The sequence below is a fragment of the Passer domesticus genome, chromosome 10, assembly GCF_036417665.1.
Source record: "Passer domesticus isolate bPasDom1 chromosome 10, bPasDom1.hap1, whole genome shotgun sequence".
In the NCBI taxonomy this organism is placed as follows: domain Eukaryota; kingdom Metazoa; phylum Chordata; class Aves; order Passeriformes; family Passeridae; genus Passer; species Passer domesticus.
The window spans coordinates 13,238,631-13,256,159 of NC_087483.1; the positions used below are offsets into that span (position 1 = coordinate 13,238,631).

Sequence of the window (17,529 nt, forward strand, 5' to 3'; positions counted from 1 at the left end):
TTCCAAAACCCCTCGAACTGTTGCTTTCAAACTCTGTTACACAAGTCACTGACAGTTAATATTGATCATAAGACTTGCAGCCTAATCTTCCTAACTAAAATGTATCAGGAAAAATTTATAGTTTGAAATGACATTTTTTAAAGTGGGACGAGAAATGCTTGGATTGGGATTTGGCAAGAGAGTTCTGGGGTTTTTTTTCAGGCAGAGATTGTAAAGTTTGTGGAAATGGAAGAATTTAATGTAGGACTTTTTAGTGTACCTATCCTGAGCACCACTAAACTATGTGAGAGATAAGGGCCAAGTTGTTCACAATATTTGACTGTAGAAAGGTTTTTATTTATCAGTGTAATTATTTACTTAAATTCCTCCCTGTGATCTTTTCCTATTGCTCCACTTCTTCGGAGCCTGAGGCCAGCCATCTCCAGAGGGTTACCTGGAAAATAGTTAGTTAATTACTTCGATGGGAGGAGATGTCAGATGCAGAATTTTAGAGGCTGTCTTGGCTCATGTCCTGGCTGACTGAAAGCTGTCAAATCTGTTTAGTGTCCTGTTAAAGGGACACCCAAGAACTCTCTTATTTTCTCCATGCACCTATTGTTCTGAATGCCCATCTAGATTACTTGAACCATTGTATGTAATTTAGTCTGTGAATTCATACTATTTGCTTGGTTTAAGGAGTAAACACCCGGGATAAATACCCAGACAATTACCTTGGCAGAGTCTGGGAAAAATTGGTAATGGTAAGCAATGTCCTTCACCAACACAACAATTTCTGTACTGAGTTTTAATCCCTACATTAAAGGGATTGAACTGCTGAAATGAGCATCGTAGGCTTGGTGTAAATTTTAAGTATATAAATGCCCTTCTTGTTTCAGAAACATAATGTGATCTTAAGAGGACTGTACTTAAGTGCACACTGCCTTCTTGTTTTCCAGACTTTGTATTGAATTGTTCTAAAATGTTTGGGTGAACTTCAGACATATTTTTTTTCTTACAGAAGTGCTTAATGTGCTCAGGTAGTGCAGACAATGTAGAAGGGCATCTGAAGTTTGAACCTAATGCATGTTATGTTGTTACTCCTTCTGCACACATAGCTGCCATCAGTGTTATTAATTGCTTTTAAAAAGGGGTTTTGCACCTGGAGTAGGTGACTGTAATTGGAAGCTGCTGGGAACAAAAGCAAACAGCAAATTTTGCAAGATGCAGAAAAAAAAAGATTGCAACAAAAACAGCTCAACTGCAGTTTTCACACAGGCTGAGAAAGCAGTGTATTAGAGACAGCAGTTTGTTAGGTGACTGTGTGCATCGGAAACTTCACAGTTTCTCTTTCACTTTCGGAGAGCTGTGAAGCATTTGAAATGGATATCAGTTGAATTTAAGATAAAGTCCTTGAAGTAGGAGGAGTTTAAAGGCTTAGAAAAAGAGAGGGCATTCAAAGGGAGGGTAATTCTGTCTCTTCACTGGTCTTCATGCACCTTCATTTTGAACCGATGATGGCTTTTAATAGTAGGATTATTGAAATATCTATTCTAAGTGAAAAGATGGCTCTAAAAATGACTTTTTTATTCTGGTTAAGTTTTAATTGGAAGGTATGCTCGTCTTTGTAGCATGTGCTTAGATGTTCTTAACTTTCCATTTGCCTGCATTAATAGTATGTGTCTGCTTCTGTCAACAGTGCCAGAAGGCACGGTGTGAAGGTGTTAACTGTTTGTTTGCTGTTAAACCTGCCTTGTCCTCCCTGCCCTGGGACAGGGCTCTTAATACCTTTTATCAGGTCATATTTCAACTGACTTGATAGTGGCTGCCAATTGCTCTCCTCTCTCACACCACTTTCAGCATGCATCAGTTTGTGTTTTCGTCCTTACTTCTGTTTGTCCTAGATAAGTCTTTTCCTTTTTACCCCATCGGTTTTTTCGCCGTCCCAGATGGGCTGGCGCTCAGAGGGTGTGGCCGATAGTGTAACTGTGTTTTCTGGGCTAAAAGGCAACAGAGATTCCTTGAGTGCTGCAGATTTGAAAGAAGAAACTTGCCGTACGGCTCACTATTAACTTTTGCTTAGAGCAGGAGATGTTATCAATTTTTTCCACAGGGTTTTTTTCTTATTAAGAGTGGAATCACATTCCAGTTTGGTCTGTTGGCAGCGTTCTCACCTCAGTTAGCGGTGAAAAGGTGGAGTGAGAGAAAGCAACCCTGAACCTCCCCAGTCTGATCTAACTCTGAAATTAGCACTTATTTAGCCAAAGACTGGGTTAGATAAACTTGATGGTTTGATCCTAACAATTGGGTGCTTTAGATCCCTTTTGCAAGCTGAGGTGCTACTTGAAGGGAGATTGATAATACCTTGCAGTACAGCTTCCCAGTTGAAACTTCAAAAGAGAATAAAAGGAATAAAAATGAATGCAGTAAAGCTATTACAACTAATTTTAAAAAATGGAGTGGCAAATTGGAAAAGTAATGTAGACTTGTTCTTGTAGGCATGTAGCTTCAAGGGACTGAAGGTCCTAATTAAATAACATGTAATTGCTTTTTCACAGCACATTGTCAAAGCACTAATAAACGTTTTTAACTTTTTGCAGGTGTGTACAGAGTAATATTGTGTTACTTACTCAAGCTTTCAGAAGGAAGTTTGTCATTCCAGATTTTATGTCCTTTACTTCCCATATTGATGAGCTATATGAAAGTGCTAAAAAACAATCTGGAGGAAAGGTAAATTTTTGTAATCTTTGTAAATTCAACTTCAGACTTCTGTAGATTTTCAGTATTAACCAAATGCATAATTTGTTAAGCAGACAGATTTTTCTTAAAATTTTTAGCAAAATTAAACTGGTAACTTGATGAAAGTGTTTTGAAAGTTCAATTTGTAAACTGTGTTAGAAATACAGTTCACGGCCTCTAAGAATCTTGTAGCATTTTGCTGTTGGAATATGAAAATAGCATTATTCCTTCTTTATTTTACATAAACTATAAAACTGCTGTATAATTGGTCAGACTACAGTTAAGCTATAGAAAAATGATGCAGCTCTACACATCTGTCTGGATTGTGTAACAAAAGTAATTGTTAATACTGCACATTGGTTGGTAAATAAAATTTATTCTGGTGCTTATTTTCAATAAATTAGTTGAAAAATCCCAGACTGTGTTACAAACTAAAAATTTTATATTATTTGAAAATCTTGATGTGCTGTTATACAGAATACAGATACCTCTCTGAATGTAATGAAAATTTTACTTAGAAAAAGGTTTTATTTGATAATGATCTAGTGAATATAATAATTTCTAATGAAGTTTTAGATATACCACCAGGTGATTATATGTAGAATAAATCAGTTGTACCTTGTGTATTCTTTCCATTGATATTTATTTTAATTAATGCAGAGTTAAGTATTATGGGTATTGTAATGTGTCTCTCTTTATTTCACGCTCTGATAGGTTGCTGACTATATTCCACAACTGGCCAAGTTCAGCCCCGATTTGTGGGGGGTGTCACTTTGCACCGTGGATGGACAGAGGTATATTGTAACTTCTACATTTTGTTCTTGGAACAGTTCAAGGAAACATAGAGGCAATGCTTCTGTAGCAATAATATTTGGAAGTTGAAAAGCTTTGTCTAACAGCACCCCTGCATCAACCTATATAACTTTGTGTGTAGGTCACAATGTACTTAAGTGTTAGCTCCTTCTCTGCATTTTAATGTTTTCACTGTAGCATTGTTATATAATCTGTGTGTCACTGAAAAAATGCAGATTCATGTTCTTTAAAAGGAAAATGAAGATGTGGGAACTTGACAGAGCTGACCACGGTTTTGCTTTTCAGGTTTATCAAGCTTTCCCCTGTAAGGGTGTATGTAGGTCTTAGATCTAGTCAGTGATTTTATTTTTCTCAGTATTAGTAACTCAGAGTAGCAGAGACAGTTAGGAGCCTAGATGTAAAGGGATACCTTGCACCATCTAGCTGAGAGGTAACATGAGCTCTGTGTCTCCCTTTGTGAGTACACAATGCAAGGTGCTCATCAGCTCTGCTGACCTGCAGTTTCCTGTGGTCCTACTGCAGCTTCTGGAAACTGCAGTTTTGAGGTGTAGTGTTTGTGAATGGGGCATTCCTGAGAGCATCAGACTTGCTTCTGGTGACTGTGGCTTGGAGTTCATTTTGGAGTTCATTTTGCCGTGATCTGTTGAGATCCATATGTTTGCTTCTAATTAGCCATATGTTCTGTAATCTCAGGGGAGGAGCTGTACAAGTAAGCAGAAGTATTTTTTCATCTCCCTCTTTAAGTGTCTGAATTATAATCTATTAATAGTAAAAAAACCTTATACTTTAAATTGGCATTTTGCTTTGTTTTGGATATTATGTGCTAATGAAAGTTCTTATAATATTAATTTTTGTAATGCTTAATGTTGTGTAATGTTAGCTTTTATAATGCCAAAATGGTATTGTGATTTTCACTGAAGCCTTGTGTTTTCTGCACAGAACAGAAGCAAATACACTCCTGATTTTGCCATCAGACAAGTGGCTGCTTCAAGCCTTTTGCTCTCTCTAGATGTGGCATATGCTGCTTGCATGAGTCACTCTTTGGTGCAGTCTGACACAGATGCTGAAAGTAAACTTTCCAAAAGATAGCATGTAATAAGTGCTGTGTCTTTGCCATTATTAAAGGAAATGTAAATACGGCCATTTGATTGTTGTTCTCAAATTGCAAACCCAAGCTGTATCTCATCTTTGTTTATATAGGCATAAGTCAGTATAGTGGCTCTATCTGGGTCAGCTCTACCCTGCTGAGTATGTGGTTTGCAATTGAGTAGGATAAGTGTAGGACTAGAGGTTTGAGGTGATTTTCTGCTCTGGTACAAACCCATTTCTGAACTTTTTATTTTGTTACCTCTGCAGTAGTCAGCAACTGACTTTGTTATGCTTGGCTTATGGAGTCAGTTGCTAAAACCTCTAAATCTCATTGTTGTGTTCTTTAAAATGAGACTTAGTAATAATATGCTTTTGCTTCTTGGGGCGTTTTTGTCAATAGTCCTTGCATGTTGAAGGATAGATGAAGCATTTAACACTCCACTGGCACAAACAGGAATCTCAAGCCTGTTGATCTGTGTTTTTCCCAGGCACTCTGTGGGTGATACCAAAGTTCCGTTCTGCCTCCAGTCCTGCGTAAAGCCTTTGAAATACGCGATTGCTGTCAATGATCTTGGCACAGAGTATGTGCACAGATATGTTGGTAAAGAGCCTAGTGGATTGAGATTCAACAAATTGTTCCTGAATGAAGATGGTAAGAGATACACTGTACTTAATGATGCACATACTCAGGTTTAGAAAATTAGGAGGCAAGCCTACACAGTTTTTTCAGTCTTTTTGATTTTACTTTATCCTCTAAAGTCTTATTACTAGGCAGTGTCCCAGAATATTTTGCTATCAGCAAAGTAGATTTGGTCTTTGTTAGTCACTTCAGCCTAATTTAGAATGCTAGTGAAAGATGTTTTATTGCTTCTGTTCCATTTGCTGTAGGAAAACCCAAACAATTTTAACAGTGCAGGCATTTGAAATTTATGTTTATTTAGTTGAATTGGTAGCAAGGGTTCCTTAATCATGGCTTCTGTAAAATGGTGGTGAAAGAATGAAAGATGTTAAATTGATTTTAAAAAACATATCACTTCTCAGCCTTCTGAGAAGCAGGTGCTGGTGCCAAAGGCCAGCACTGACTAGTTTCCAGAAGGCAAAATCTTCCCACAGTTTATTCTAAATGGAATCTGGCTACATTCAAAACAATGTTTTTATTTTTTCCCCTGTGGAAGGATTTTTTTAGCAAGAATTTCTCCTACAGCACTTACCTAGATTATTTCTTTTTCATATTATATGAATTCTTAAGAATGGAAGTATGTTTTTTTTAAAATTTTATAGCAAAAATGTGAGAAAGATGACTCATGTAGCCTTAGAGGAAATACTGGATGTTGTCTCTGAAACACAAATGTTTCTTCTAGGGGATCTGTCTCAGTAAAAGAACAGACAATGTTTCTGTTGCCATGGTGTTGCAATTAATATTTAATTACTAGCATAAGGCTTGGATGACATCTTTATCAAGGATTTGTTGACTTCTAACTTAAATATCTGTAGTATTAATATATTAATGATACCTAATTATATTTATTATGTTTTAAATACATGCAAATGATTAATATAAAATTATTTATTTATACCTTAAAATCTTCTTTCCATACTTAAAAATAAAATGTATCTTTGCAATTTATTGCTTCTCTTTTATTATGTTAGTAAATGGTGATGAAATAACAATGTAGGAATACATTGCCAAGAAAGGATTAAGCATTTTGTCAAGTTATGCTGGCTTGTTTTTGCTTTCCTAGTTTTTCCAAATACAGTGTTGTACAGTGTGAAGACTTGTCTTTCATATCCTACAAAAGCTCTACTATAAAAAAAGCTTTGATGGTGCTGAAAATTGCCCCTTAATTCCTTTGAACTAATATAGTCGTTCCATATTTTCTCTTTTTAATAACATGACAAAGTCTAGTAATTATTTTCTTCTTTTATTGCTACTTTTAAAATTGAACTATTGGAGAAGATGAATTGGTGGGCTGTGGTCTTTTACATACTGTTATACTTCGAGAGAGAATTTGGACAATTGAAATTTTGACCAATGAACATGAAAGAAAATTTAGTTTTTAAGTATGTGCTTCTGTGGCTGACAGACATGAGAAAAAAAGTGCTGGAACTGAACTGCGTGGCCTCTTATACAGTCCTTAAGAAAAGACTAAAACAGAAAGTAGAAGTCTAATAAATAGAAACATTTCAGTTATAGTAAGAGAAAGGGAGGTTGAGTTTCTCCAAGTAAAGGAAGAGGAGAGAAGAGAAGGGTTTAAAAGATGAAATCTGCACTCGTAGATTTAAACCACTGTATGAACTTCAGATAGGCAGAGTATTTGTGAATAACAGACTTGAGAATTTAAACAAAATTGATATTTAATCTATTTACATTCTAAATATTCAAACATAGTTGTATTTCATGTTTGTAATCCAGATTTTATGAAGTGATACACAGGTGTTGGGAAACTGTTTAGACATGCATCTGAAGGTATTTTTTCTATACCAACTATATGGAAGATTCCTAAAACAGGCTATTCTTGCATTTCATTGTTTACTAGTATTGAGATTGAAGCTGGAAAGAATGAAGAATATTGTAAGACAGTTTTAAATTACAGCTAAAAATGCCAACTTACAACAAAAAGCTGTTGCTGTGTTTTGAGTATGATCTGTGCTGTGCAATGGAAATTTGGAAACTTCTGCTTGTTTATGAATATTCACTTTTAAAACTTGTTTTATCAAAGGGAATATATTGCCCAATCCAGTTCAGATTTCTGGAGGAATAAAACAATCTCTGTGCTAGTTTAAAAAAGATTATTCTAGTTGATTGACATAGATCAGAAATTTTACATAGTAAAGTATGTCTGAAACTGGCATTATCAGGAATAATTTTCCTTGCAACGGTCATTAAGCAGCTACAGGGTTTTTCATGTCTGTTCAGTTCACGATGCAACAAATTGAACAATACCTGTATTTATGAACAGTTAATATCTCTTATCTATACATACAACCTCCTTTTGGTGATAATTATTTGTAGCATTAGTCCAGTAATGAAATAGTTTGTGGAACTTAGTCCAGTAATAAAAGTTGTACTATAATTCAATGAGGGATTGCCAGGAAATTGTTTAGTTTGTTTATATTTCATTAAGGATAAAAACATGAACTTACATGAAATATGAAAGTATAATGAAACGATACAGCAATACTCCTGACTTGCAGAGAAGTTGCATAAAAGATTTTATTTTTTTATCAGTCTGAGCAGATCACTTCCTTTATTATTTGATAATAGAGAGTATGTGTGTGTTTGGTTTCAGTAATGTGTGTCAGGTTTGCACAGTTTGATACCTCTTTCTAAGGATTAAGGGATGAATTTGTTCACCTCTTAGGCAAACTTGCAATTATAGTATCAGTTTTCATGTTCAGTTGTTGTACAGGATGGAATCCCTTTGCTGATGGCACCCACTGTGAGGTAGATCAGTAGTGGCTGCTGATTTAGAAATAGACCTGTGTTTGAATTTCTTTAAAAATTAACGTAGTGTCAGAACCTGTACATTCCCCAGAGGCAAAAAATTACCTGGGAATGGAAGACATCTCTTCTTTGAAATCTGCAGAAATCTTTCAGAATGCAAGTTTTTATTTAGGCATCTTAGCCCTTGAGAGAGGCCAGTATAGCTTAACTTTGGGGAGAGGTTCTCCGTTGTAGAATGGAGTATTTTGGTTGGAAGGGACCTACAACAATCATCTATGAAGGGCATTATCCAAATGCCTCTTAAACAGTGACAGGCTTGGGGCATGGAGCACCTCTAGGAAGCTTGTAGCTGTTTTGGCAAGATAGAAGGATGTCTGTCTGTGCAGGCACCTGTGTATGGGAAGTGTTTGGGTGGTATTCCCTGGTGCTGTGCAGATAATGGTGAAAGCTGCTCACCTGGGACCTGGATACCCTGGCAGGGTTTGCTCTGATGCAGCAGTGGGTTAATGGCAGGTGTCCTGCTCAGCACTGTGATGTACTGGATTTGGCAGCAGGAGGACAGAGCCTCAAAGGACAGCTCTTTGTGTGGGCTGTACCCCCCTTAGCTGGTAAGGCTCCTACAGTGATGTTCTTGTCGTGCAGGGAACAACACAACTGTGTTTCAGAAGCACATCCAAGAAAGTCCTTGTTTTGTTTTATCAGAAGGTTTTTCTCTTCTTCACGTGCAGGCAGCACATGGAAATGTGTTAGTTGTAAAGTGGCCAGAACAAGTACAGGTAGCTTGGGATGTTAAGCAGTCAGAGACAGGAATCTTGAGAGCAGAGGAACCAGGAATGCCTTGACTTTGAGGGTAAGTGGTGACATCTTCAAAGAAATGGGAAGCAGTAGCATTTCAGAGGGTATATTCTGTGTGGACATACCATATTAATAAGCTAAATAAACATTGCACATCCTTTTTATTCAAACATACACATGGTATGGAATCTGGTTGTGTTTTTCCTTTGTACCATGTGGCAGATTGAAACTACAGAGATGCACAGAAGAGTCAGGAGCAAAATATTTATAAAAATATTTTTAGAATGGGCTGCGTGTGATAAATTCATGAGTGTGTTTATGGACTGGAGTGATACCTTATGTTGGTGAGAGGAAGCTGTAAAGAAGAGAAGCATAGCTAGAGTGAGAAATGAGGGGACAGTGTGTTCTGATTGTGCATGAGAGCTGTGTTGTCCTGGACTGTGTGTCCAGAGTTGGGATCCCCAGCTCAAGGAGTGAAACACTGGGGAGGGCTCAGGGCTGCCAGGGTTCTGTACCAGCCCAGGGCACATGTAACTCCCAGGGAGCAGTTGGAGGGGAGGGCCTGGGGGCTCCTCTGGAAACCTCTTCAAATTCTTGAGGAGCAATTGCCAACATGAAGGGTTCTCTTGTAACTCTTCTTGCTACTGGCACCTGGTACAACAAGGGGCAGTGGCCCTGTGCTGTGGCTTGGGAGCTGCAGATTGGATATTAGGGTGAATTTGTCACCTAGGATGAACAGGATTGTTGGAGAGGTAGGGCATTTGCCATGTTTGGAGGTTTTAAAGACTCAGTTTATGGAACTGGCAAGAGCCTTGCACTGGAGGGTGGAGGAGATACCTCCAGATGTCCCTTCTGCCCACAGGCTGTGATGCTGTGAGTGGTCATTTGACTTGTGTTCAGGTTTGTGGTCCCTGAGGAGCTATGGAAATGCTATCTTTTCTTATCCAGGATCTGGTGTTAATCAGAAGTCAAATACATTTGGCCCTCGTTGCTTGCGTTAGTAGATAACAACAGGATATTTGATATATATATAGCTCTTAAGTACAATTAAATGAAATCTGAACAATTTATGAGTCTCAGAGAGAAAAGGAATGGCAGAAACAACTTTATTATCTAGACAATAAGTTTGTATTTTAAGGAGCTTCACTTTTTTGGAAGGTTGGGCCTTATTTTTCCACTAAGAGAATGTAAATGTTTGATTTATTTAAAAGTTCCTTTTAATATTGACTTTCTGAAAAATACTAGTAAAGCTTGAAGATTAGAAAGTTTGAAGAAAATGTTTGAAGATTAACTGATAGTCATTGATGGCTGAGTACCATTGACCACAACCAGTGCAACTTTCATGGGAATATATGTGTATGCTGCAAATACCAGACTCATCTCCAAAACCCACATATTCTCAAATTCCTTTTAGAATCCTTGTTTGTACATTATACATAAAAATTATGGACACTTCTTGTTCAATTTTAAATCAGTATTTTTTTCAGATTTGGAGGTAAAGGAACAGCAAGTAAAAAATTCAAACCTGTCATGATATTAATGTGTTGAGAATTGTTTGAGGTTTTCAGACACCACAAGGCTCAGAAGTCAACATCCTAGTTAAAAAGCACAGCAAAAATGTTAGTTATAAAAGAAAAGGGTAATTTGTGGAGGGTAGATTATTTGGGAAAAGTAAGATGGCTGGTGAGAGGTTTTTTTAGAAAAAGGAGATACAAAAGAAGGTGATTTATTCAGCAGCCAAGAATGACTTGGGAATGCAAAGATACTCTTAATATGGACATCAGTGGGGAAAAAGGAAAATGTAAGTGTAGCAGGTATGTGCAAGTCAGCTATGAAGTAAATTAAGTTCTTAAATGAAGAGGATTTGTGATTTTCAAGAAAAGAAATGACACCAAACTAAATAATTTACTGGATTGTTAAGTAGCATAAGGCTGAGCGTGTTATAAGCTGTAGAATATTGTGCTCAGAATTATAAAATATTGTGTATGGTGTTGGATTACAGTATTTTTTAAAGGTTTAAGGTTATGTAATTGCTATTCTGTAATAGTAGCTTTTCAGTCATACTTAAATCTAGAATAATTTTTCACTTAGGCACTTGACTGGTTTTGTTTGACAAACATGTCTTGGAATATATTTGTAATGGAAAACTTTATTTCACAGACAGGCCTCATAACCCTATGGTGAATGCTGGAGCAATTGTGATCACATCTTTAATCAAGGTAAAAAGTTAATATTTAGTTTCTCTCTGAGTGTTTTAGTAGAATGTAGAAAAAATGTCTTGTGCAGATTATAAGCTGTATTTGATTTTTGTCGGCAATATCTGATGGCACTTTACTCATTGGCAGGTAGACAAACTGATATTTTGGGAATTGTAACCCTTCCAAATGAATGCAGTGTTAGAATAGCAGTTTTTCTCAAGTATCAGTGCATCTGAAAAACTCTTTTTCCTTGATGGTATTAGATTTGTTTCCTTCTTTAGCTGCACAACACTTGATATTCTCTTGAGAGTGTTGCCTTCTGTTTGTTAATTGCTGAGGAAGTATATTTCTCAGGAATATACTTTGTAGCACTCAGAAGTACATTTCTGAGTGTCTAAGTGCTCTTAAAGAGCATAAAGTTACAAGAGTACTTCTGCAGTGCAGAAGAAATGAAAGATACTATAATTTGTACAGGAGCAATGCTGCTATATCTGAATGTCAGTCTTATGTTGATTTTGTGTGCTATTAACATCCTGAATTATGTTGAGCTTCTATGGTACATAGTTGCTGTTGGGATGTAAGTGTGCTTTCATAAACAAGAGTGTTTGAAAACAAATATTTATTTTGCCAAGCACACCAGGTCGGAATGACTTTACATCTTTATTCCATGATCTGAGACTTTTGGAAAGCTGTATTTTATTTTTTTTGTAGAACAGCTATATAAATGTCTTGAAGTTCTTAATGGTATAAACTCTATGTAGTGTTAATGCTTGCCAGGTACTTGACTTGTATTTTCTGCTGGTTTTAGTAGCCACAGGTACAAAAATATTTTTTTTTTCCTGCATAGAGTTCTGGGGAATGTGTCAGTTCCCTGGAGTTTTTGATTAGTAAACTTGATACTGTTACTTCAGAGGTCCAGAAGTCTTGTTTACAACCTGTTTCTTGGTTGCATTTCCAAGTCCATTAGCTACAGTGTGTTTCCTACCCCCTATTTCCACAACGTTGATTTTAAACTTACTTAGATCATGATTTTCTGTTATTTTATATTTAAAGAAGGTGTAAGAACTCCTGCTTAAAGACATTTATCTTTGATAGCTGTAGGTGAAAGAAAATGGCCTTAAGTATGACAGGTAAATTTATTCACATTTAATATTTTTTGAAGGTTGACTGAGCATTGAAATTCACTTGGATAATAGTGAATTTTAAAATCTGACTTAACACACTTGTCTGAAATGTTAAAATGTTGGACAACTACAACATGCCCTACTGATCATAAGGCAAAACAAAAGCACGTGCCTCTTGCAGAAGGCACAAAGTTCTTGATAAATGGTGTACTTCTGAATAGATAACATGGATTTGTTTAATGCATGCAGCTGTGCTATTTGTTAGAAGGATTGGGGATTGGTTTTGCTGGGTGGCTTTTTTTAACTTTTATTTGGGTTTTTTCTGTAATGTTCTTATAAAGAGTATTGCATTGCACTAACATTTCTGCATGTGGGAACTGCACGTCTAGTGGACACGTATCTTACCTATCACACCATTATTTGTTTTCAGTGTGATTAAAATGTAGATTTTCTGTACTGCTTTCACTAAGATACCATTTATCATTTGAATAACTAACCAAGCTAAATATATTCTGAAGACAATTACATAGAGGGTCACTGGTACAAAACTATGTAGTAGTTGTAATTTTTGTGAAGTAACTTCTTTACAATCTGCAACTTAACATTATTGCTACTAACCAGTGAATTACATAATTCACATTTTTATTTGATCTAATATAAAACTTACCTTTTTTCTGAAAAAGGTGGCTTCATTAACTTATGCTTTGCCCTCAATTCCTCTGCATTTATTAATTTTATTTTAGTTGTTACTTACATGTCTTGAAAATAGTGTATGGCTCCTAAAGTACAAGAAAATTTAAATTCACTGTGTATCACAGATTTATCTAATGATAGCATGTTAATAACTACAGAGAGCTTGTTGCTGTATTTCATGGTTAAGAATGCTTTTACCTCCTTTGAGATTGATTATCTCTCTCTGAGGAATGGATCTAAGAAGTCTTTCAGTGTTCCCATACATTGTACTGAGTTGAGCAGCTGTTAGTAGATGTGATCTTACACCCAGCTGTCCTTGGAGCCTGGCACAGGTTATGATTGTGGATGAGGGATGATGCTTGGAGTAATCACTTTCAGAATATATTAACATGTAATGTGTTAACATTTTAGGGGTAAAAAAGGCTCTTAGCATCACATACCTGGTTCTGAGTGCTGTCAGAATTTGGTGTTCCTGCCTTGGAATAGATCAGGGACCTAAACTGTAAAGTTACATTGTCTTTGCAATCCATAATAAAAAATAATTAGGGATATGTGCATGTTAAGTTACACGTTTGTTTGAGTTACTTAGGCATGGCTGTATCCTACTCCTGGCATCTTAAGTGATTTTCCAACTGCCCTGTGTTTGGTACTATGCTGTATTTACATTTTGGTGCCTTAACCCCCTGCCCCTGTTCTAATTGTACTTGCATTACACTCCACAGACTGTTCCAGCAGTTTAAAGCATGTGTCTACAATAAAAGTGCTTTAGCAAAAGGACATCTTGCAGGTCACTTTTAATGAAATAAAGTTAAAAAAAACCCCACTGAAGACCTTTTCCCATACAGCCCTTTGCCTGTATTACTAGTTATATAAATTACATAGTTATAACAATTTTCAAATAATTTTTATCAAAAGAAAATTGTAGTGGCAATTACAAGAGTTTATGGAAAAGTGGTGTGAGATAGAACAGTAATTTTTATCATGTCTCCAAGGAAATACAGGTGCTTGAAAGAAGGTGATTCAGCTCCTGTATGGATTTAGTACAGATCCAGTGCAGCTTTCTGTACATCACATTGGCTGGGAAAAGTCTTTATTGCCTGTAGAATGGATAGATTTTACTGCTCTGATCTCTTCAGTTTTCTTAAACCTTAACTCAATTCTCAAAGCTTGTCAACTCCAGGAATATCAGTGGTTTTCTCAAGGACTTCCCACATTACCTTTACTGGCTGCCACATTAGCAATGCAGGTGAGAGGAAGAGGAAGGGTTCAGAGAGAAATATGTGGAAGAAAGCAGATGGCAGTGGGTAGAATCACCAGAGAACAAGGGATTAATCCTAAGTCTTTTTTTTTGGTGTGCTTTAACATTCCATCTGTAGATAAAAGTTTTCCTAACCTAACAGCAGAGGTTCAGGCAAATCTTTAGATCCTCTAAGTGCTGGCAGACACATGCAGACAGTGTGGAATGGAGTGCTCATTGAAGGGAGGTGTGCTCTGGTCTTGAATTATGTGGGAAGCATTTAGACATGTTGCCAATAGCAAAATTCATAGTTGTTGCAAAAAGTTTGGTGTACAAGAAAATGAAAATGCTGATCTTTCTGACCCTAAAAAAATCTTAGTTCAATGGAAGCGTATTTTTTTATATAAAACATGGAGAGAGTTGTGATATATCTAAGAGCTTACTAAATATGTTGATTAAATCACAAAACAAATGAGGCAAGGAGTGGTAGAAAAGCCTGTCTAGCTGTGCCAAGGGTCTGTTTGCTGTCAGGATTCAGTTATTAGGAAACCTATGTAGTTACAGTTCAATACTTGAGAGGTGAGAAATTGCATGGTTAGTTTGAAAATTCAATTACAATAAATAGTACTGATTTAGCTTAATTGCTCTGTGCTGTCACTGGAGTTATCCTTCCTGAGAGACTGATGTGTAAATGGGCATACAAACCACTTTACAACGTGTTGGTGTTGTGATCTTCTCTGCCAGACACTTGTCTTCACTTTGGTGACATTGCCTCTCTTCCTAGGTTACTAATTTTCTTATAGTAACTAATTTGGGTTAGATCTTACATCCATGTTTTTCTCCACTTTTTAATAAAACTCAAGTACATTGGATGTAATCTGACATTAACTATGTAGTATGTTCTGTGAAATAACATGTGTTAAGTGGTCACACATGCACAGAAGTGAAGGACACCAAAAAATCTTACAGGTGTTTGGAATTTTGATAGTGTTGGTCTTAGGTCAAATACTGTCTGTCACAATGTACTCTCAAGTATTTCAGAGCTGAACATGGTACACTAAACTGTGAAGACACCAGTTCTCATAGAACAGGACCATCTTAACAAATAAAATATAAAAAGTGTGTAAGCAAAGAAAGCTAAAACAACAACATTAGTAGTTAACTTCATAAAAAATGCAGATGTATTTTAAAAAGTTTTCTTGCACTCTGACACAGAATTATGGTTTTTTTTGTTTCTGGGTATTTTCATGACAGTATAGTGTTAGATTATAAATTAGGCTTTAAATAGTTCAGAAATTAATTTTTAAATAATCTTCTATTATTAGAAGATTATAAGCTTCGCATGGTGCAGGTGTTTTTATTAGCCTTGCTTAGATTCAAATTTGAGAAATTACTTTAGTGAGAGACACATGGTAAGAGCTTATATGGTCCAGTCACAGAAACAGTGTTGATCAATGAAAAGTGGCTAATGTTAACTGCTTTTCTAATAAATTTTGCCTAATTTTGTTGTTGCAAGCTCTGGTAAGTATCCATGCAACTGTTTATATGTTTTAGTAGAAATACAAGTAATACAGTACAAGTACCTTAAAAAAAAAAAAAGGGAAGATCACTAAAAACTGACACAGTCAAAAAATTCAAATTTATGATTGACAGCCATAGTGTCCATTGGGGTTTTTATGTGTTTACAAAATTGTATTGAGCTGTCTTCTGAAAGTTTGAATTTTCTGCCTATCAAACTGCTTCAGTCTTAACATTGTACATTTAATTTTGTATTCATTTAGAAGTGTTTTTTCATATGCATATACACACAAGCATGTATAAGTGTGTATATGAACATGTTCCCGTAAATGTACAAAGTGTTTGTGGAGTTTAGTGCATGGAGTGTTTTCTTTGGTGTTCTAGACAGGTTAAATTGCATCTGAGCTTTAGAAATGCTATTTAAGAAATATTGTGCCCCAAACTCATAGGTTTATGCAATCAAACTTAAAATAAGAAGCACTTGTGGAAGAACAGAAGTTCCCTTGTCCCTTGTATTTATTTAAATAATTATGGAAAAGCTGCTCAGTACTCTGAATGTTAGGATTTTATATTTGCAATTGAATTTTAATCATAGAATGTGTGTTGCCACTGTGTCTCTCCAGCTTTTTAGGAGGAGCAGGACACCTCTGTCAGCTGCTGGAAGAGGGGAAATAATCTGTTGGGGTTTTTAGTCATCATGCGTATGGAAGCAGAGTTTCTTGTTTCAGTTACATGTTGTAGTAAATCCCTGCTGAGGTTGGATCATGTGGTTGCTTAAGCAAACAGTTCAGGTGGATGAGCAGTGCTTTCAGTAACAATGCTTTTGTGTGTGCTGTGAAATACCTCTACAAGTGCGTGGAACATCAAGGACTACAAACTCACCATCTGGCTTAGTGTGCAGAAGATTTTCTTCCCAAAATACAAGTTTAGTTGTGAACTTTAAAAGGAACCTTTTTTATAAGAAGTCGATGTGGAAAAAGTTTGCATTGAGTCTTCTGCCCACCGATTTTATGTGCTGCTGGTAAAGCCATGTTTTTGTTGAGGGAATATTTTTTTCCACTGGGCAGAACAAAAAAGTGAAGTATTATGTATTTATATTTTTGCAGAAAGCATGATCCCTTTCTCCCTCTTTTCTTTTTTTTAACAAAAGAACCTGTTTCAATTTATTATACATGTCTAACCATACAATTATCAATGCAGCATCCCATAACTAATGCTGACCCACTTTCCCAGAAAAAAGATGTTCATTGTGCATTTGAAAGGTTAAAAAGGTTTTTGTGGTTTAAATGTTGTTACATATTTTACAGCATTAGGATCTATGGAATATTTTGACAACTGCAACAGTTCAATGAAGTTGGTAATTTCTTCTTTTAATTATTTTTCATTGAACAGATTTGGAGTTAAATTTTTAAGATTTGTGTTCTGGTATATTATACAGGAACATTTTGATGAAATGTATCATGCATTTTTTTATCTAATTGAAAAATAGCTAGAGATGATTGCCTTTAGGAGTAAAGTTGTTAGCCTTTACACATAAGGTTACCACTGGCGCATAATTTTGAGAGAACAGTGTGATGTTCCTTTCACCAGTGATTGTACGTGTGTGTCTGCACATCCTCTTGTAGATGAGCTGAAGCATGGGCTTCCAAGATTATCTGCAACACCCTAATCCACATGCAGAGTGGGAAATGAGACTGGCTTTATGCATTTCATTAAGTAAAATACTGGTTGATATAAAGCTTCCGTTTTTTCCACTTTCTTCCCCATCCCCACACTAAACACAGTGCAAGTAGTGTCTTGAATTGTTTGAGATTTGTTAGAGTCTTGTTATTCTAAATAGACTGTCTTTAATATTAAAATTTTGTATTAAAACATCTTCTCCAGATACAATGTTTCCACTTG

The 17,529-nt window shown here is 36.1% G+C and overlaps 1 protein-coding gene across 7 annotated transcripts in view; it reads left to right on the plus strand.

Annotated features, from left to right (window-relative positions):
- The window catches only part of GLS (glutaminase), a 107,192-nt gene that overhangs the window by 57,135 nt on the left and 32,528 nt on the right, over positions 1–17,529 (plus strand). For 5 of the 7 annotated variants that reach the window (XM_064433873.1, XM_064433871.1, XM_064433872.1 and 2 more), the window contains exons 4-7: positions 2,577–2,706; positions 3,430–3,509; positions 5,106–5,269; positions 11,018–11,076. In XM_064433873.1, coding sequence (XP_064289943.1) covers positions 2,577–2,706; positions 3,430–3,509; positions 5,106–5,269; positions 11,018–11,076 — 433 coding nt within the window. Of the gene's footprint in view, positions 1–2,576; positions 2,707–3,429; positions 3,510–5,105; positions 5,270–11,017; positions 11,077–11,098; positions 12,186–16,934; positions 16,985–17,529 lie in introns of those variants that run through there. The other 2 variants (XM_064433877.1, XM_064433876.1) reach the window with 2 other exon arrangements.